At 44.0% G+C, this 22707-nt stretch overlaps 1 protein-coding gene across 1 annotated transcript in view; it reads left to right on the forward strand.

Moving 5' to 3' along the window:
- LOC311115177 (rho guanine nucleotide exchange factor TIAM1-like) overlaps positions 1-22707 on the forward strand; it is a gene marked incomplete at both ends in the record, with an annotated part of 80228 nt that overhangs the window by 45343 nt on the left and 12178 nt on the right. Inside the window, 3 exons of the mRNA XM_084190383.1 lie at positions 17396-17596; positions 21585-21653; positions 22387-22512. Of these exons, the coding sequence (XP_084046509.1) occupies positions 17396-17596; positions 21585-21653; positions 22387-22512 (396 nt within the window). The remainder of the gene's footprint in view (positions 1-17395; positions 17597-21584; positions 21654-22386; positions 22513-22707) is intronic.

Consider the following 22707-nt stretch of genomic DNA (forward strand, 5'->3'; position numbering starts at 1 on the left):
AGAAGAACAGGGTGAAATACAGGAGAAATAATAATAATAAGAAGAACAGGGTGAAATACAGGAGAAATAATAAGAAGAAGAAGAACAGGGTGAAATACAGGAGAAATAATAATAAGAAGAAGAACAGGGGTCAAATACACCTGTTGTTTACGAAGCAACAAATACTATTTGATTTGATAGTTAAAGATGGTAATGTGACTTGTTTAGAGGCAGTAAGATTTTTTTGAATGTAATGTCAGTAATCTATAAGATGTTAGATTGTGACCTGGATCTCTTGATCGCACTACTCTGCAGAAGAGGAGTTGATTGAGTTCAGTGGATAGATTAGCATGGCGTCATTATGTTTATCTACATCAGAGGGCTCTTTCCCAGTCTCTCTCTTCTTCGCTGGTAAATTAGGCCCTGTGTTAGACTAGCGTCCTGTCCAGGAGGTGTCCTTACACATCAAAGCTGCCTCACACTACAGAAACAGGAGATAGGCTCCTGCCCTATGGGCTGTTCTGGCTCGGACAATGCTTTCTTTACAGCGCCTTCAGAAAGTATTCATACCCGTTGACTTATTCCACATATTGTTGTGTTACAGCCTGAATTCAAAATGTCTTACCCATTTACACACAATACCCCATAATGACAATGTGAAAACATGTTTTTAGAAATTGTTGCAAATGTATTGAAAAGGAAATACAGAAACATTTCATTTACATAAGTATTCACACCCCTGAGTCAATTCATGTTAGAATCACCTTTGGCAGTGATTACAGCAGTGAATCTTTCTCTAAGACCTTTGCACACCTGGATTGTACAATATACTTTTTAAAATTCTTCAAGCGTTGTCAAGTTGGTTGTTGATCATTGCTAGACAGCCATTTTCAAGTCTTGCCATAGATTTTCAAGCCAATTTAAGTCAAAACTGTAACTAGGCCACTCAGGAACATTCCATGTCATCTTGGTAAGCAACTCCAGTGTATATTTGGACTTGTGTTTTAGGTTATTGTCCTGCTGAAAAGGTGAATGAGTCTGCCAGTGTTTGGTAGAAAACAGACTGAACCAGGTTTTCCTCTAGGATTTTGCCTGTGCTTAGCTCCATTACGTTTATTTTTTATCCTGAAAAACTCACCAGTCCTTGCCGATGACAAGCATACCCATAACATGATGCAGCCACCACCATGCTTGAAAATATGAAGAGTGGTACTCAGTGATGTGTTGGATTTGCCCCAAACATGACGCTTTGTATTCAGGACATAAAGTTAATTTCTTTGCCACATTTCTAGCAGTTTTACTTATTGCGAACACGATGCATGTTTTGGAATATTTGTATTCTGTACAGGCTTCCTTCTTTTCACTCTGTCATTTAGGTTAGCATTGTGGAGTAACTAGAATGTTGTTGATCCATCCTCAGTTTTCTCCTGTTATAGCCATTAAAAGCTGTAACTGTTTTAAAGTCACTATTGGCCTCATGGTGAAATCCCTGAGCGGTTTCCTTCCTCTCCGGCAACTGACATCCAAAGTGTAATTAATAACTTCACCATTGCAAAGGGATATTCAATGTCTGCTTTTTTTTATTTTTACCAATCTACCAATAGGTGCCGTTCTTTACGAGGTATTGGAAAACCTCCCTGGTCTTTGTGGTTGAATCTGTGTTTGAAATTCACTGCTCGACAGAGGGACCTTAAAAGATAATTGTGTGTGTGGGTTACAGAGATGAAGTAGTCACTCAAAAATCATGTTAAACACTTATTGCACACAGAGTCCATGCAACTTATTAAGCACATTTTTACTCCTGAATTTATTTAGGGTTGCCATAACAAAGGGGTTGAATTCTTATTGACTCAAGACATTTCAGCTTTTCATTTTTTATTAATTTGTAAAAATCTGTAAACATAATTCCACTTTGACATTTTAGGATATTGTGTGTAGGCCAGTGACACAAAATCTAAATGTAATCCATTTTAAATTCGGGCTGTAACACAACAAACTGTGGAAAAGGTCAAGGGGTGTGAATACTTCCTGAAGGCACTGTGTTACGTTTGTTTACATCAGAGGGCTCTCCCATGTCTCTTCACTGGCAAATTAAAAATGTCAGCTTTTCTGTTCTTTTCTAAGAGTCCTACTCCGCCAGCACCTCGCCTACTCAGGATTGTGTTTTCCATTCTCCAAATGAGGCATTTCATCCATATCTGAACACAGACACAGCTACAGGTAGTAGGAAAGAAACCATTGATAGAAGACATGTATTGTGGTTCTACTTCTTTCTCTATGTGTAGGATGGGCAGAGTTGGTCTTTGGATCTTTCAAGCAGCTCTTCAATACAAGACAGTGAGTCTCACTCTGAATAGGGCTTAAGGAAACTGTTGCTTAGCCAAATGGCACCCTATTCTCTATTAAGTACACTACTTTTAACCTGAGCCCTATGGGATACCCCTGTACGGAAAAGGGAGCCATTTGGGATGCAGCCTCAGTGTGTTGTATGTCACTGCTGCAGGAGAACATCATGTTAGTGGTCCTCTGTAGCTCAGCTGGTAGAGCACGGCGCTTGTAACGCCAAGGTAGTGGGTTCGATCCCCGGGACCACCCATACACAAAAATGTATGCACGCATGACTGTATGTCGCTTTGGATAAAAGCGTCTGCTAAATGGCATATTATTATTATTTATTACTTTTTTTAAATAAAACACGAAAGCATTAGGTGAGATGTGAGAGGTGGCACTGGGGATTATCCGTCTCTTCAGCTTTGGAGAAAAGAGAGGTGCCACTGGGGATTATCCATCTCCTCTTCAGCGTTAGAGGAGAGCGGTGCCACTGGGTATTATCAAATCAGATTGTATTGGTCACATACACATATTTAGCAGATGTTATTGTGGGTGTAGCGAAATGCTTGTGTTCCTAGCTCCAACAGTGCAGTAGTATCTAACAATTCACAACAATACACACAAATCTAAAAGTAAAATAATGGAATTAAGAAATATATAAATATTAGGACGAGCTATGTTGGAGTGGCATTGACTAAAATACAGTAGAATAGAATACAGTATATACATATGAAATGAGTAAAGCAGTATGTAAACATTATTAAAGTGACTAGTGTTTCATTATTAAAGTGACCAGTGATTCCATGTCTATGTATATAGGGCAGCAGCCTCTAAGGTGCAAGGTTGAGTAACTGGGTGGTAGCCGGTTCCTCCCTGTAGGCTGTCTCGTCATTGTTGTTAATCAGGCCTACTACTGTTGTGTCGTCTGAAAACTTGGTTCAGTTGGAGGCGTGCGTGGCCACACAGTAATGGGTGAACAGGGATTACAGGAGGGGGCTGAGCTGTTGGAGGATCAGCGAAGTGGAGCTGTTGTTTCTTACCTTCACCACCTGGGGTGGCCCGTCAGGAAGTCCAGGACCCAGGAAGGGAGGAGCAAAATGGAGTCGTGATTTGATTTGCCGAAGGGAGGGCGGTGGAGGGCCTTGTAGGCATCACAATCACACCATGAGTAGTTAATCATGAAACATACACCACCACCTTTCTTCTTCCTGGAGAGTTCTTTGTTGTACTGAGAACCCAGCTGGATGAATGGCCGGGGACAGTATATCCGGAGAGAGCCATGATTCCGGGAAACAGAGTATGTTACAGTCCCTGATGTCTCTCTGGAAGGAGATCCTCGCCCTGAGCTCGTGGTCAAAACATGTTTTGACCATGACAGTTTACAATACAGGGTTACTCTAAGCAGGTTAGTCACCTCAAATTGCTCAATTTCCACATTATTCATTACAAGATTTAGTTGAAGTCCAGGGTTTAGTGAATGATTTGTCCCAAATACAATGCTTTTAGTTTTTGAAATATTTAGGACTAACTTATTCCTTGCCACCCATTCTGAAACTAACTGCAGCTCTTTAAGTGTTAGTGTTACAGTGAATTCACTCGCTGTAGTAGCTGACGTGTATAGTGTTGAGTCATCCGCATACTTAAACACACTGGTTTTACTCAAAGCAAGTGGCATGTCGTTAGTAAAGATTGAAAAATGTAAGGGGCCCTGGGGAATTCCTGATTCTACCTGGATTACTGAATGTTGGAGAGGCTTCCATTAAAGAACACCCTCTGTGTTCTGTTAGACAGGAAACTCTTTATCCACAATATAGCAGGGGGTGTAAAGCCATAACACATACATTTTTCTAGTAGTAGACCATGATCGATAATGTCAAAAGCCGCTCTGAAGTCTAACAAAACAGCTCCCACAATCTTTTTATCATCAATTTCTCTCAGCCAATCATCAGTCATTTTTGTGTAAGTGCTGTGCTTGTTGAATGTCCTTCCCTATAAGCTTGCTGAAAGTCTTTTGTCAATTTGTTTACTGTAAAATAGCATTGTATCTGGTCAAATACAATTTTTTCCAAATGTTTACTAAGGGTTGGTAACAGGCTGATTGGTTGGCTATTTGAGCCAGTAAAGGGGGCTTTCCTATTCTCAGGTAGCTGAATGACCCTCCAGACCTGAGGGAACACACTTTCTAGTAGGCTTAAATTGAAGATATGGCAAATAGGAGTGGCAATATCGTCCGCTATTATCCTCAGTATCCTCAGTAATTTTCCATCCAAGTTGTCAGACCCCGGTGGCTTGTCATTGTTGATAGACAACAATATTTTTTTCACGTCTTCCACACTCACTTGACGGAATTCAGAATAAAATAGTTTGTCTTTCATAATTTGAGCAGTTATATTTGGATGTGTAGTGTCGCCGTTTGTTGCTGGCATGTCATGCCTAAGTTTGCTAATCTTGCCAGTGGGTTTTGTGATGATTTGATGAATAATGGAGCTGAGTTTGCCTTTTATCCCTACATTTAATTGAAGGTGCTCCAAAGCTTTTTACTATCATTCTTTATATCATTTATCTTTGTTTCATAGTGTAGTTTCTTCTTTTTATTCATTTTAGTCACATGTGTTCTCCTAGATATGGATACTGCTTTAAAGCAAATTTCTGCAGCATTAATAATGATGTGATCAATACATGTTGATGGTTTCATTCCTGTGCTGTTTATAATTACCATGGTAGGTTGACTGAATAACTGAACCAGGTTGCAGGTACTGGTTACAGTTTGAAGCTTTTTCTTGAGTGGGCAGCTTGATGAAAGCAAGTCAATATTAAAATCACCCAGAAAATACACCTTTCTGTTGATACATTACCAAGCATTTCACCCATATTATCCAGATACTGACTGTTAGCGCTTGGTGGTCTATAGCAGCTTCCCACAAGAATGGGCTTTAGGTGAGGCAGATGAACCTGTAGCCATATTACTAACATGAGATCCTCTCTAAGCTTTACATTAATTTGGTTCTGAATATAAACATCAACACCTCCACCATTGGCATTTCTGTCTTTTCTGTAGATGTTATAACCCTGTATTGCTACCACTGTATCATCAAAGGTATTGTTTAAGTGAGTTTCAGAGATAGTCAGATTATGAATGTCATCTGTTATTAGCAAGTTATTAATTTCATGACCTTGTTTCTTAAACTACATACTGTATGTTAATGCGGGCTATTTCTAGCACTTTTCTGGGATGCTTGTTTGTTTTCATTGCTTTACTGGGTAAGCTTAGCAGAAGTAGACATGCTCATCTTATTTATGTTTGAGTTGATAGTGCAGGGTGAGCTGCACACGGTGGACTTCCTTCTCCTACCGCCTCAGTGCTAACAGTATAACTCTGGTTCATAGGCACATGATTACTGCATAGAATAGCTGTAGGATCAACAGAGGAATTCAGGGCAGCAAGAGGGACATAAATTAAGGTTCTTTATGTGCTCTCTGATACAAAAAATTAATAAAATAAAAATTGGTCATTTAGCAGACGCTCTTATCCAGAGCGACTTACAGGAGCAAATTAGGGTTAAGTGCCTTGCTCAAGGGCACATCGACAGATTTTTCACCTAGTCGGCTCGGGGATTAGAACTAGCGACCTTTCGGTTACTGGCACAACGCTCTTAACCACTAAGCTACAACAGCTCTCCCAACTGCGTCCCAAATGGCACCCTATTCCCTACATAGTGCACTACTTTTTACTATGTCCAATAGGGAATAGGATGCTATTTGTGACACAGCCATGGTCTACAACAGCTATTCTGTCATGGGTTTGTCAGCACGCTGAGTCATGGACAAATTAAGGATAGGCATTTAAAATTATTTCAGTATTCGAATAATAATATGATTTTCGGTTATCCGGGTAGTTGAAATACATGTGTTTTAAATAACCTTTTTTTTTGGGGGGGGGGAACTTCGTGCAACTCGAGACAGCCGGTGCGCTGCGCTCTGACAGTCTGTTTGTGGCACGTCGGGAGAGAGAGAGAGAGGGAGAGAAGGTAGCCAAACTGACTCGCGCTAGTTAGAGAAACTTGTTGCTGTTATCGATCATACCATCTGGTAATGCCTGTATTGTCTGCATCAAGTTGTTGTAAAGAGGCTAGCTAGCTACATCAGCCAGCTAAGTTAGCCAGCTAGCTAGCTAAAGTAGCAAGGCTAATTGAGGCTGTTTTGCTGCGCTCCCTGTCCAACGTCTACAACAACTCCATTCATATGAAACAACTGCCAACCTGTTGGTTGATCATTGTAGCCTACTCCTTCTCATTTAGCCAACTTAATTCCGACATTTTTATTTCACTTCATTTGCTACAGCGTTGCTGTGATTAACTGACAATAACAACAAGCTACACCTGTGAAACTGCTGTTTTTATTCAAATGTAAAATGTAATGTCCTTGTAGCCTATGTAGCAATGTCACATAGATCATTTAATGACATTTTAGCCTATTTTCTTCCTCAAACATGAATGTCAATTTGGATATTCAAATAACCGTGCTCATCCCTGAGAGAAATTATAAAACCTGATCCTTTGTGGTAGCTATGAGATGTGAATAGGCCCTTAAGAATTACAAGTATAACTGCTAATATCTCCCCTAACAGTTTAGCAAAATAGTTTTGCAGACAGAAAGACAATTTAAATCTCTAATTCTTCTTAGATTGTTTGGCATATGGATTTAATTTGATTTGTGCTACCTCAGCTGTGTTGGCTTCAAATAAAATCTAATCAAATTGTATTTGTCACATGCGCCGAATACAACAGGTGTAGACCTTACAGTGAAATGCTTACTTACAAGCACTTAACCAACAATGCAGTTTTAAGACGAATAAGTGTTAAGTAAAAAATAGATAAGTAAAAAATATAAATAAAATAATGAAAGAGCAGCAGTAAAATAACAGTAGCGAGGCTATATACAGGGGGTACCGGTACAGAGTCAATGTGTGGGGGTACAGGTTAGTTGTGGTAATTGAGGTAATATGTACATGTAGGTAGAGTTAAAGTGACTATGCATAGATCAAAAACAGAGAGTGGCAGCAGCGTAAAAGGAGGGGGGGGGGACAACGCAAATAGTCCGGGTAGCCATTTGATTAGATGTTCAGGAGTCTTATGGCTTGGGGGTAGAAGCTGTTAAGAAGCCTTTTCTTAACCTAGACTTGGCGCTCCGGTACCGCTTGCCGTGCTGTAGCAGAGAGAACAGTCTATGACTAGGGTGGCTGGAGTCTTTGACAATTTTTAGGGCCTACCTCTGACACCGCCTGGTATAGAGGTCCTGGATGGCAGGAAGCTTAGCCCCAGTGATGTACTGGGCCATACGCACTACCCTCTGTAGTGCCTTTGTAACCGGTGTGAAATGGCTAGCTAGTTAGCGGTGCGCACAAGTAACATTTCAATCGGTGACGTCACTCGCTCTGAGACCTTGAAGTAGTTGTTTCCCTTGCTCTGCAAGGGCCGCGGCTTCTGTGGAGCGACAGGTAACGGTGCTTCGAGGGTGACTGTTGTCGATGTGTGCAGAGGGTCCCTGGTTCAAGCCCAGGTAGGAGCGAGGAGAGGGACGGAAGCAACACTGTTACACCTTGCGGTTGGAGGCCGAGCAGTTGCCATACCAGGCAGTAATGCAACCAGTCAGGATGCTCTCGATGGTGCAACTGTATAACTTTTTGAGGATCTGAGGACCCATGCCAAATCTTTTCAGTCTCCTGAGGGGGAATGGGCTTTGTCGTGCCCTCTTCATTACTGTCTTGGTGTGTTTGGACCATGATAGTTTGTTGGTGATGTGGACACCAAGGAACTTGAAGATCTCAACCTGCTCCACTACAGCCCCGTCGATAAGAATGGGGGCGTGCTCAGTCCTCTTTTTCCTGTAGTCCACAATCATCTCCTTTGTCTTGATCACGTTGAGGGAGAGGTTGTTATCCTGGCACCACATGGCCAGGTCTCTGACCTCCTCCCTATAGGCTGTCTCATCGTTGTCGGTAATCAGGCCTACCACTGTTGTGTCGTCGGCAAACTTAATGATGGTGTTGGAGTCGTGCTTGGCCAGGCAGTCATGGAGGGGACTGAGCACGCACCCCTGAGGTGTCCCTCAGCGTGGCAGATGTGTTGTTACCTACCCTTACCACCTGGGGGCGGCCCGTCAAGAAGTCCAGGATCCAGTTGCAGAGGGAGGTGTTTAGTCCCAGGGTCCTTAGCTTAGTGATGAGCTTTGAGGGCACTATGGTGTTGAACGCTGAGCTGTAGTCAATGAACATCATTCTCACGTAGGTGTTCCTTTTGTCCAGGTGGGAAAGGGCAGTGTGGAGTGCAATAGAGATTGTATCATCTGTGGATCTGTTGGGGCGGTATGCAAATTGGAGTGGGTCTAGGGTTTCTGGGATAATGGTGTTGATGTGAGCCATGACCAGCCTTTCAAAGCACTTCATGGCTACAGATGTGAGTGCTACGGGTCGGTAGTCATTTAGGCAGGTTACCTTAGTGTCCTTGGGCACTTAGCAGACGCTTTTATCCAAAGCGACTTACAGTCATGCGTGCATACATTTTTTTTGTGTATGAAACAACTTGACCACTATGGTGGTCTGCTTGAAACATGTTGGTATTACAGACTCAGTCAGGGACAGGTTGAAAATGTCAGTGAAGACACTTTCAAGTTGCTCAGCGCATGCTTGGCTTGACATTAATTCCATGCCATATCAATCGTACCACATGAGTATAATTATTTAAGTCTGTTCCTGTAACAACAGTGCAATATCTCCAATGCTTTTCTCTCTTTCACACCAGTCTATAGACCGGTTAGCTGACAACAGCACGCTTCAATGGGGCAGAAGCCCAGCTAACAACAAACATTCCCACTACTTTGGAGAGCCTTTCCTTAAGTCTCATTAGGTCATTAACTCATGTTTTCATAGGACTGTTCCCGTGATGTGCAAGGAATGTTTCCAAGAGACCATTCCCTTATTGTCAAATAGTACTTACCCAGAACATGGTTACCATGTTCTCAGAATTTAAAGATTTTAATGTACTAGACACGTTTCATGGGAACGTTGCAAAAACATTGTGTCCAGTTTTCTGTGGGTCAGGAGAATATTCCATCAACATCCCACCAAACATAAACAGAACATGGTTGCAATGTTCTCAGAACATAAGATAGTAATGTTTCTAGACAGGTTTCATGGGAACGTTGCAAAATGATACTCCTGATGAATCACTATGCTCAATTTTATTGATAGTTGTATAGTTGTCTAATGTTGGTGGGGCATATTCACCTTTTTTTAATGGTACTCCTGAATCACTATTTTCAATAAAGTTGTTTCAGATCTTCACAAGTGCCTAGGGAGGAGGGTTTCTTCTGGACAGGGCCTAACTATACTGACCCAATAAGCACATACCCTAGAGATATCCCTTATTGGGACAGTGGTTAGGGTGTTCGTCATTGGTGCTGGTGGCCTGGGTTCGAGACCCGCTAGGGGAGTCACCCAACTGTCACATTCTTAGCAATATTTGTTAATGTCATTTTTTGACAACAGTTACAACACACTTATCTGATATAATTAAAATGAGTTTCAGATTTGGAATCTGTAGGATGGTAAACAACTACTTCAAGGTCTCAGAGCGAGTGACGTCACCGATTTGAAATGCTACTAGTGCGCACCGCTAACTAGCTAGCCATTTCACACCGGTTACAAAGGCACTACAGAGGGTAGTGCGTACGGGCCCAGTACTTCACTGGGGCCAAGCTTCCTGCCATCCAGGACCTCTATACCAGGCGGTGTCAGGGGTAGGCCCTAAAAATTGTCAAAGACTCCAGCCACCCTAGTCATAGACTGTTCTCTCTGCTACCGCACGGCAAGCGGTACCGGAGCGCCTTGAGTACAAATTATGATCACATTTCCACTACCTCTCATAAATTATTAGTATTTATTAATTATATATAGCTGAACATCTCGCCATGGTCTTTTTGAAATCCAAATCACATACTATGTATATAATTAATTTAAACGTTCCAAAATGGATGTAGTAGCTGAAGATTGCCCTTTAACATATTGCAATTTCTGTGATTTGTCCCAAGTGATTCTGTTGCAATTTGTCTGTTTTCTTTTTTTTGGAGTTGGAACTCTGTGTTTTGGTGTAATTGGCATCACCATTTTACATTTTAGTCATTTAGCAGACGCTCTTATCCAGAGCGACTTACAGGAGCAATTAGGGTTAAGTGCCTTGCTCAAGGGCACATCGACAGATTTTTCACCTAGTCGGCTCGGGGATTAGAACCAGCGACCTTTCGGTTACTGGCACAACGCTCTTACCCACTAAGCTACCTGCCGTTGCTTAAATGTCAAATGTGAGAAAGTACAGACATGCTACTCTAAATATACAGATTTTCTGAGAATTTGGCCGCCATGTTCTGAGTACGTTTTCCATCAGAAGCAGCACTACCACCTGGGCCATGTTTCAGAAACAACTTAGGAATGTTCCGGAGAGAAATGCAATGACGAGAGCTGATGTTACTCCTAATCAGAGACACGTTCTACGTGTTCTACGTGTTCTATGTGGATTTCAAAAAGATGATAGCTGAGCATCTCAAAGAGAACTCTCTATCTATCTATCTATCTATCTATCTATCTATCTATCTATCTATCTATCTATCTATCTATCTATCTATCTATCTATCTATCTATCTATCTATCTATCTATCTATCTATCTATCTATCTATCTATCTATCTATCTATCTATCTATCCATCTATATATATATATATATATATATATACATAGTTAGGACCTGTCCAGAAGAAACCCTAACCCTTTCTCCCTAGGCACTTGTGTAGATCTGAAACAACTTGATAGGTATAAGCAACAGGATGAATGCACTTTGAAGTTAATCTTGAAGTTAATCTAGTGATTCAGTAGTATGATTAAAACAGGTTAACATGCCCCACCAACAGTATCATTTAAAACAGGTTGACATGGTCCATCAACATTAGAAAACTATACAGAAAGACATCAATGATGAGAGAATAGTTAAATTAACTGAAACTGACACAGACATGGTGGCGTATCAGGAATATCTGAATGCCGTTAATCACGAGGTTGTGAGTTCAAATCCCAGGTGAGGACATGTTGATTAATAATTACTGTAAAAATGAACATGCACAATGTAATAATGTATGTCAAAGTGTGTCAAATATGTCAGTAGAAAACACTATGTTAAAAGCTCTGTGTATGAGTGAGTATCCCTAACATTGCCAAAAGACAAAGAGCTGTGACTGGATCAGGGGTTCACCAATCAGGGCCTTGATGGGCTTGGCAACAGTAACAAGGCGTGATGTGGATCAGTGGGTCACCAATCATGGCCTTGATGGGCTTGGCAACAGTAACAAGGCGTGATGTGGATCAGTGGTTCACCAATCAGGGCCTTGATGGGCTTGGCAACAGTAACAAGGCGTGATGTGGATCAGTGGTTCACCAATCAGGGCCTTGATGGGCTTGGCAACAGTAACAAGGCGTGATGTGGATCAGTGGTTCACCAATCAGGGCCTTGATGGGCTTGGTAACTGTAACATGGCGTGATATGTAATATGTTATTTTTTTGGTGGGGGGGTTAGCTAGCAACGATGACAATAAGCTGCCATGTGGGGATTTGTAGATGGCTCGTTTCAGCTGGTTTTATCTGGTTCTTGATACCATGTCTTGTTTTGAGGTGTTTTGACTGATGTCACGACTTTGTCTAAAATTCGATAGCTATCTTACCAACTGTAATGATGTATTTGAGAGACAACAAGTGGTCATTGTGCAAATGAATTTATATTTTCTATAAACATCGGAGACAAAATATAGTTGACATGTTGTCAACAATCTAAGCCAGCCCCGTCTGTTTTGTTGCTTAACAAACAACCCGTCTATTTCTGCCCTAGAGAGTATCAATACATCAGCCATCAGTAGGAGGGAAACACAAGGGGAAGAGAGAGAGAGAGATCAATACATCAGCCGTCAGTAGGAGGGAAACACAAGGGGAGAGAGAGGATCAATACATCAGCCATCAGAAGGAGGGAAACACAGGGGGAGAGAGAGATCAATACATCAGCCATCAGTAGGAGGGAAACACAAGGGGAGAGAGAGATCAATACACCAGCCATCAGTAGGAGGGAAACACAAGGGGAGAGAGAGGATCAATACATCAGCCATCAGTAGGAAGGAAACACAAGGGGAGAGAGAGAGAGAGATCAATACATCAGCCATCAGTAGGAGGGAAACACAAGGGGAGAGAGAGAGAGAGAGATCAATACATCAGCCGTCAGTAGGAGGGAAACACAAGGGGAGAGAGAGGATCAATACATCAGCCATCAGAAGGAGGGAAACACAAGGGGAAGAGAGAGAGAGAGATCAATACATCAGCCATCAGTAGGAGGGAAACACAAGGGGAGAGAGAGAGAGAGAGATCAATACATCAGCCGTCAGTAGGAGGGAAACACAAGGGGAAGAGAGAGAGAGAGATCAATACATCAGCCGTCAGTAGGAGGGAAACACAAGGGGAGAGAGAGGATCAATACATCAGCCATCAGAAGGAGGGAAACACAAGGGGAAGAGAGAGAGAGAGATCAATACATCAGCCATCAGTAGGAGGGAAACACAAGGGGAGAGAGAGAGAGAGAGATCAATACATCAGCCGTCAGTAGGAGGGAAACACAAGGGGAAGAGAGAGAGAGAGATCAATACATCAGCCGTCAGTAGGAGGAAAATACAAGGGGAAGAGAGAGGATCAATACATCAGCCATCAGTAGGAGGGAAACACAAGGGGAAGAGAGAGGATCAATACATCAGCCATCAGTATTGGAAAACACAAGGGGAAGAGAGAGAGAGAGATCAATACATCAGCCATCAGTAGGAGGGAAACACAAGGGGAAGAGAGAGGATCAATACATCAGCCATCAGTAGGAGGAAAACACAAGGGGAAGAGAGAGAGAGGATCAATACATCAGCCATCAGTAGGAGGAAAACACAAGGGGAAGAGAGAGAGAGGATCAATACATCAGCCATCAGTAGGAGGGAAACACAAGGGGAAGAGAGAGAGAGGATCAATACATCAGCCATCAGTAGGAGGGAAACACAAGGGGAAGAGAGAGGATCAATACATCAGCCATCAGTAGGAGGGAAACACAAGAGGAAGAGAGAGAGAGAGAGATCAATACATCAGCCATCAGTAGGAGGAAAACACAAGGGGAGGGAGAGGATCAATACATCAGCCATCAGTAGGAGGGAAACACAAGGGGAAGAGAGAGGATCAATACATCAGCCATCAGTAGGAGGGAAACACAAGAGGAAGAGAGAGAGAGAGATCAATACATCAGATATCAGTAGGAGGGAAACACAAGGGGAGAGAGAGAGAGAGAGATCAATACATCAGCCGTCAGTAGGAGGAAAACACAAGGGGAAGAGAGAGAGAGAGATCAATACATCAGCCATCAGTAGGAGGAAAACACAAGGGGAAGAGAGAGAGAGAGATCAATACATCAGCCATCAGTAGGAGGAAAACACAAGGGGAAGAGAGAGAGAGAGATCAATACATCAGCCATCAGTAGGAGGAAAACACAAGGGAAGAGAGAGAGAGAGAGATCAATACATCAGCCATCAGTAGGAGTGAAACACAAGGGGAAGAGAGAGAGAGAGAGATCAATACATCAGCCATCAGTAGGAGGAAAACACAAGGGGAAGAGAGAGAGAGAGATCAATACATCAGCCATCAGTAGGAGTGAAACACAAGGGGAAGAGAGAGAGAGAGATCAATACATCAGTAGGAGGGAAGCACAAGGGGAAAAGAGAGAGAGAGATCAATCAGCCATCAGTAGGAGGGAAGCACAAGGGGGAGAGAGAGATCAATACATCAGCCATCAGTAAGAGGAAAACACAAGGGGAAGAGAGAGAGAGAGAGAGAGAGAGATCAAGAGAGACGTAGATGGAGAGTGACTGTTATGACCAAAATAGACAGAATGAGTTCAATGATTTTTTTAGCGCTCCCTCTCCTCTTCTCCATCCTCTCCCTCTCCTCTCCCCTCTCCTCCTCTCCTCTCCTCTCCTCTCCTCTCCTCTCCTCTCCTCTCCTCTCCTCTCCTCTCCTCTCCTCTCCTCTCCTCTCCTCTCCTCTCCTCTCCTCCTCCTCTCCTCTCCTCTCCTCTCCTCCATCCTGCCTCTCCTCTCCCCTCCCCTCCCCTCCCCTCCCCCCCCTCCCCTCCCCCCTCCCCTCCTATCCTCTCCTCTCCTTCCTCCCCTCCTCTCTGCGTAGTTACTAATTGCCAGTGGAACTGAAGGAAAGTGACACCCGTACCTACGTTCCTTCCTCCTGCCTGCCTTGGAGAGACTGATCAGGGGGTAGAGACAGACAGAGGAGGGTAAGGGAGAGAGAGAGAGAGAGAGTGTGGTGAACAGAAACAGAGAGAGAGGGGGAGAGACAGATCAAGCAGGAGGTGGCGGCTGATGTAAACAGATTCTTCTGTCCTCTTTATCTGTTCTTCTGATTACACCTCCATCCCTCCCTCCATCGCCTGCCTGCAGGACTGAGGTACAAGCAGACTTACTCTGTTTTTTCTCTCGCTCTCTCTCTCTCTCTCTCTCTGTCTCTGTCTCTGTCTCTGTCTCTGTCTCTGTCTCTGTCTCTGTCTCTCTCTCTCTCTCTCTCTCTCTCTCTCTGTTTCGGTCTCTCTCTCTCTCTCTCTCTCTCTCTCTCTCTCTCTCTCTCTCTCTCTCTCTCTCAATTCTCAATTAAATTTAAGGGGCTTTATTGTCATGGGAAACATATATTTACATTGCCAAAGCAAGTGAAATAAACAATAAACAAAAGTGAGAAGAAACCAATTTAGAACTAACTATTAGAAATTGACAGGAAACATTGCACTCAAAAAGGTTGAAAAAGGTAGACATTTCAAGTGTTATATTATCAGCTATGTACAGTGTTTTAGCAATGTGCAAACAGTTGTAGTACGAATAGTGGGGAATATAAATGAACAGATAAATATTGGTGGAATTTACAATGTTGTTTGTGCTCCAGTGGTTGCCCTTTTCTCATGGCAACTGGCCACAAATCTTGCTGCTGTGATTGCGTATTGTGGTATTTCGCCTAACAGATATGGGAGTTTATCGATGTTGGATTTGTTTTGAAATTCTTTGTGATCTGTGGGAAATATTTTTGGGTTGGTTCTTTCCATTTTGTCAAATAGTTATCTTTTTGCTTTCCCATAGTTTGGTTGGGTGTGATTGTGTTGCTGTCCTGGGGTCTGTGGGGTCTGTTTTGTGTTTGTGAACAGAGCCCCAGGACCAGCTGGCTGAGGGGACTATTCTCTAGGTTCATCTCTCTAAGGGCTTTATGGTGGAATGTGTGGGCATCACTTCCTTTTAGGTGGTTGTAGAATGTAAGTTATTTTCTGGATTTTGATAACTAGCGGGAATAGTCCTAATTCTGCTCTGCATGCATTGTTTGGGGTTTTCCGTTGTACACAAAGGATATTTTTGCAGAATTCTGCATGCAGACTCTCACTTGGGTGTTTGTCCCTTTTGTGTATTATTGGTTGATGGGTGGACCCCAGACCTCACAACCATAGAGGGCAATGGGTTCGATAACTGATTGAAGTATTTTTTACTAGATCCTAATTGGGATGTTGAGTTTTATGTTCCTTTTGATGGCATAGAAGGCTCTTCTTGCCTTGACTCTTAGATCGTTCACAGCCTTTTGGAAGTTACATGTGGTGTTGATGTTTAGGCCGAGGTAGGTATATTATTTGTGTGATCTAAGGCAACAGTGTTTAGATATAATTTGTTTTTGTCCTGGCAACTAGATCTTTTTTGGAACGCCATTATTTTTGTCTTACTAAGATTTACTATCAGGGCCCAGGTCTGACAGAATCTGTGCAGAAGATCTAGGTGCTGCTGTAGGCCCTCCTTGGTTGGGGACAGAAGCATCAGCAAATCATCAGCAAACATTTCCGAGTCTAGTAGGGTGAGGCCGGGTTCTGCAGCCTGTTCTAGTGCCCTCGCCCTACTAGACTGATGAAGAGTTGAAATGTTGAAGAGGGTGGGCCTTAAGCTGCATCCCTGTCTCACCCCATGGCCCTGAGGAAAGAAATATGTGTGTGTGTTGCCAATTTTAAATTATCTCTCCCTCTCTCTCTCTCCCCCCTCCCCTTTCTCTCTCCTCTCACCTCCCTCTCTCCTCTCGATCCCTCTCTCTATCTACCTTTCTCCGCCATCCCTCTCTCACCCCTCTCTCTCTCCCTCTGTCCTCTCCATCCCTCCCTCTCTCTCTCTCTCTCCCTCTCTCCTCTCCATACCTCTCTCTCTCTCTCTCTCTCTCTCTCTCTCTCTCTCTCTCTCTCTCTCTCTACCTCTTCTCTCCATCCCTCCCTCTCTCTCTCTCTCTTTCTCTCTCATATCTCTCCCTCTTTCTTCTTTCTTCTCTCTCTCTCTCTCTCTCTCTCTCTCTCTCTCTCTCTCTCTCTCTCTCTCTCTCTCTCTCTCTCTCTCTCTCTCTCTCTCTCTCTCTCTCTCCCTCTCTCTCGCTCTCTCTCTCTCTCCCCTTCTCTCTCGCTCTCTCTCTCTCTCTCCCCCTTCTCTTCGCTCTCTCTCTCTCCCACCCTCTATCTCTCTCCATCTCTCTCCTCTCATCTGTCTCTCGGTCTCTCGTCCCCTCTCCCTCTCTCCCCCTCTGTCTCTCACCCTCTCTCCCTCCTTTTCTCGCTCCTCTCATCCCTCTCTCGCTCCTCTCATCCCTCTCTCTCCTCTCCTCTCTCCATCCACCATCCATCCATCCATCCATCTCTCTCGCTCTCTCTCTACCTCTCTCTACCTCTCTCTCCCTTTCACCTCGCCATCATCCATCCATCCCCCTCTCTCTCATACCTCTCCCTCTCTCTCCCTCCTCCTCTCCCTCTCTCCCCCCTCTGTCTCCACCCCTCTCTGTGTCTCTCTCTACCCCACTCTCTCTCTCTACCTCTCCCTCTTTCTCCCTCTCTCCTCTCCTTTCCATCCCTCTCTCTCTCGCTCTCTCTCTCTTCCTTCCTCTCTCTCGCTCTCTATCTGTAGAGTACAGAGCAGGTCGCAGCATTCTGCCGCAGTCTCCATGACATGAATCCGTCTGAGTGTGCCACAACCTCCTCGTCCCCCAGCTTGGACTCGCCCTTCCGTCCCCCTGCCACCGGCACCGCCAGCCGCCAGCTCTCCGACGCCGACAAGCTACGCAAAGTAATCTGTGAGCTGGTGGAGACGGAACGCACCTATGTCAAAGTCAGTACTACCGTAGTATAATATAATGTATAATATAATACTATCTCTGCTGTGGGTGTGTGTGGTGTTTGTTGGGGGGGGGGGGGGGGGTTTGTGGGAGGTGTCATAACTGGGTTATAGAATATAGAAAAGCAATACATATTATTGTATTATAACTGGGTTACAAAGAAGCTCTGAGATATCAAATACATAATTTAACCTCAATACATATGTAATCTGATCTAACTAGAAACAGAGATCTCAATACATACAGTACCAGTCAAAAGTTTGGACACACCTACTCATTCCAGGGTTTTTCTTTATTTTTACATTGTAGAATAATAGTGAAGACATTAAAACTATGAAATAACACATATGGAATCATGTAGTAACCAAAAGAGTGTTAAACAAATCAAAATATAGTTTTTAGATTCTTCAAAGTAGCCACCCTTTGCCTTGATGACAGCTTTGCACACTCTTGGCATTCTCTCAACCAGCTTCACCTGGAATGTAATCTGACCTAATTAGAAACAGAGATCTCAATACATATGTATTCTGACCTAATTAGAAACAGAGATCTCGATACATACAGTGCGTTTGGAAAGTATTCAGATCCCTTCCCTTTTTCCACATTTTGTTACGTTACAGCCTTATTCTAAAATTGATTAATTGATTTTTTCCCTCATCAATCTACACACAATACCCCATAATGACTAAAGGAAGACAGGTTTTTAGAAATGTTTGCTAATTTAGTAAAAACAAAAAACAGATACTTATTTATATAAGTATTCAGACCCTTTGCTATGAGACTCTAAGGAATTGTCCGTAGAGCTCCAATACAGGATTGTGTCGAGGCACAGATCTGGGGAAGGGTACCAAAACATTTCTGCAGCATTGAATGTCCCCAAGAACATTCTTAAATGGAAGAATTTTGGAACCACCAAGACTCTTCTTAGAGCTGACCGCCCGGCCAAACTGAGCAATTGGGGGGAGAAGGGGCCTTGGTCAGGGAGGTGACTAAGTGTCATGAATCCCGCTTCCTGAGTCGGTTTCTGCCTGAGTTGCCTGTTTTCTGTCCTGGAGTCTTTTTTCCTGAGTTTCCTGAACGCACCCTGTCTGGTTGCCGGGCGACGAAGCAAGGCGGGGAGATCTCTCCATTAGCCGCACCTGCATCTCATCAGCTATCTGCACACCTGGTTCTGATCATCACCTCTCCACTTCATAAGCTCTGACCTGACATCCATTCCCTGCCGGATCGTTAGCCATGAACATTACTCTCCCGGAATATTCACTCCACCTCTGCCTGATCGTCTGTTGCTTCAGAAACATCCTTGGATCTGCCCATTCACTCCCATCAACTCACCTCCACTGCCAGCTCCGTCACCTGGATTGTCCTGCTTCCCACATTTAAGTCTTTAAATAAATACTCACCTTCATTCAACTCACCTTGTCCTGGTCTGCTTCTGGGTTCCGCTTTACAGAATCGTGACACTAAGAACCCGATGGTCACTCTGACAGAGCTCCAGAGTTCCTCTGTGGAGATGGGAGAAACCTTCCAGAACGACAACCATCTCTGCAGCACTCCACCAATCAGGCCTTTATGGTAGAGTGGCCAGACGGAAGCCACTCCTCATTAAAAGGCACATGACAGCCCGCTTGGAATTTGCCAAAAGGCACCTAAAGGACTCTCAGACCATGAGAAACAAGATTCGCTGGTCTGATGAAACCAAGACAGAACACTTTGGCCTGAATACCAAGCGTGGTGGTGGCAGTATCATGCTGTGGGGATGTTTTTCAGCGGCAGGGACTGGTAGACTAGTCAGGATTGAGGGAAAGATGAACGGAGCAATGTACAGAGAGATCCTTGATGAAAACCTGCTCCAGAGCGCTCAGGACCTCAGACTGGGATGAAGGTTCACCTTCCCACAGGACAACGACCCTAAGCACACAGCCAAGACAATGCAGGAGTGGCTTCGGGACAAGTCTCTGAATGTCCTTGAGTGGCCCAGCCAGAGCCCGGACTTGAACCCGATCGAACATCTCTGGAGAGACCTGAAAATAGCTGTGCAGCGACGCTCCCCATCCAACCTGACAGCGCTTGAGAGGAAATACAAGTATGCCAAGCTTGTAGCGTCATACCCAAGAAGACTCGAGGCTGTAATCACTGCCAAAGGTGCTTCAACAAAGTACTGAGTAAAGGGTCTGAATACTTATGTAAATGTGATATTTCAGTAATTTTTTAAAAATAAATTTGCAAACATTTCTAAAAACCAGTTTTTGCTTTGTCATTATGGGGTATTGTGTGTAGATTGATGAAGGGGAAAAAACGATTTAACGAATTTAATTTAATTCGTAACAAAATGTGGAAAATGTCAAGGGGTTTGAATACTTTCCGAATGCACTGTATGTAATCTGATCAAACTAGAAACAGAGATATCAATACATATGTAATCTGATCTAACTAGAAACAGTGATCTCAATACATACACTATATATACAAAAGTATGTGTACACCCCTTCAAATTTGTGGATTCGCCTTTCATCCGCACAGCCATGCAATCTCCATAGACAAACATTGGCAGTAGAATGGCCTTACTGAAGAGCTCAGTGACATTCAACGTGGCAACGTCAGAGGATGCCACCTTTCCAACAAGTCAGTTCATCAAATTTCTGCTCTGCTAGAGCTGCCCTGGTCAACTGTAAGTGCTGTTATTGTGAAGTTGAAACATCTAGGAGCAACAAAGTCTCAGCCGCAAAGTGGTAGGCCACACAAGCGCACAGAACGGGACCGCTGAAGCGTGTAGCGCATAAAAATCGTCTGTCCTCGGTTGCAACACTCACTACCGAGTTCCAAACTGCCTCTGGAAGCAACCTCAGCATGAAATGAGTTTCCATGGCCGAGCAGCCGCACACAAGCCTAAGATCACCATGTGCAATGCCAAGCGTCGGCTGGAGTGGTGTAAAGATTGCCGCCATTGGACTCTGGAGCAGTTGAAACGCGTTCTCTGGAGTGATGAATCACGCTTCACCATCTGGCAGTCCGACGGACAAATCTGGGTTTGGCGGATGCCAGGAGAACGCTACCTGCTCCATTGCATAGTGCTAACTGTAAAGTTTGGTGGAGGAGGAATAATGGTCTGGGGCTGTTTTTCATGGTTCGGGCTAGGCCGCTTAGTTCCAGTGAAAGGAAATCTTAACACTACAGCATACAATGACATTCTAGACGATTCTGTGCTTTCGACTTTGTGGCAACAGTTTGGGGAAGGCCCCTTTACTGTTTCAGCATGACAATGCCCCCGTGCACAAAGCGAGGTCCATACAGAAATGGTTTGTTGAGATCGGTGTGGAAGAACTTGACTGGCCTACACAGAGCCCTGACCTCAACCCCATCTAACAACTTTGGGATGAATTGGAACGCTTGACTGCGAGCCAGGCCTAATCGCCCAACATCAGTGCCCGACCTCACTAATGCTCTTGTGGCTGAATGGAAGCAAGTCCCCCGCAGCAATGTTCCAACATCTAGTGGAAAGCCTTCCCAGAAGAGTGGAGGCTGTTATAGCAGCAAAGGGGGGACCAACTCTGTATTAATGCCCATGATTTTGGAATGAGATGTTGGACGAGCAGGTGTCCACATACATTTGGTCATGGAGTGTATGTAATCTGATCTAACTAGAAACAGAGACACTTTAACAAACCCAGTCAGTGTGAGACCTACACAATAAAGGACCTATATATTTACATGTGATTAGGAACTGTATTATTTGCCAGTTGATGTGTAGTACAGCTTGATGACTTTAATGACTTGTGACCTGAGATGTGGCCAGAGTCTTTTCTATTCTCCCTCTCCATGTGTGTACATATCCATGAGGTGACATCCAGTGGTCGGTGTGTGTGCGACCGTATGTGTGTTTTTGTGCGTGCATGTGTCTCCACCCCATCCCCAATCAATGGGTGTTTGAGCGTGCGTCCAGCACCCTAATCAAGCCTAAAATCACTCTTTGTCTTGCAGGATCTTAATTGTCTCATTGGGAGGTACTTGACCCCCCTGCAGAAGGAGACCTGCCTCACTCAGGACGAGGTATGACACACACAGTGGGAGAGATACTGGAGCTGCCTTGTAAATGTCTCTGGTGCTAACACTTTTTTTTTTGTAGAATGGCTGTTGCGTAACCATGTACAGGCTGTGCTGTGTGTAGGAGGAAGAGAGAGAGAGGAAGAGAGAGAGGAAGAGAGAGAGAGAGAGAGAGAGGAAGAGAGAGAGAGGAAGAGAGAGAGGGAGAGAGAGAGGAAGAGAGAGAGAGGAAGAGAGAGAGAGGGAGAGAGAGAGGGAGAGAGAGAGGAAGAGAGAGAGAGGAAGAGAGAGAGAGGGAGAGAGAGAGAGGGAGAGAGAGAGGAAGAGAGAGAGAGAGAGAGAGAGACAGAGAGAGACAGAGAGAGAGAGAGAGAGAGAGAGAGAGAGAGGGAGAGAGAGAGGAAGAGAGAGAGAGAGAGAGAGAGAGAGAGAGAGATAGGAGGAGGAGGTTTAAAGAGGGAACAGAAAGGGATAAATATAAGGCTGAGACTGTGATGTTGATGGAACAGATGGTTCTATTGCTTTAATAGGATCGCCTCACTTCAACACCCTCACTGCTGCTTCCCAAATGGCACCCTATCTCCTATCAAGTGCACTACATTTGACCAGGGCTCATAAGGCTCTCATCAAAAGTAGTGCACTATATAGAATGTAGAATATGTAATAGGGCACTTGAGTTGTAATTTGTTGATATATTGTGAAATAATATATTTCCCTCCTTCCTTTTGTGTGGCTCCAGCTGGACATTCTGATTGGGAACCTGCCGGAGATGGTGCAGTTCCAGGTGGAATTCCTGAAGACTCTAGAAGACGGGACCAGATTGGTTCCAGACCTGGAGAAGCTGGAGAGAGTGGACCAATTCAAGGTACAAAATAACACCCAGCCTGGTACCAAATAACAGCCTGCCTGGAACCAATGAACACCCAACCTGGTACCAAATAACACCCAGCCTGGTACCAAATAACACCCAGCCTAGTACCAAATAACACCTAGCCTGGTACCAAATAACACCCAGCCTGGAACCAAATAACACCCAGCCTGGTACCAAATAACACCCAGC

The sequence above is a fragment of the Coregonus lavaretus genome (genome assembly GCF_964263955.1).
Source record: "Coregonus lavaretus genome assembly, contig: HAP1_SCAFFOLD_268, whole genome shotgun sequence".
Taxonomy (NCBI): Eukaryota; Metazoa; Chordata; class Actinopteri; order Salmoniformes; family Salmonidae; genus Coregonus; species Coregonus lavaretus.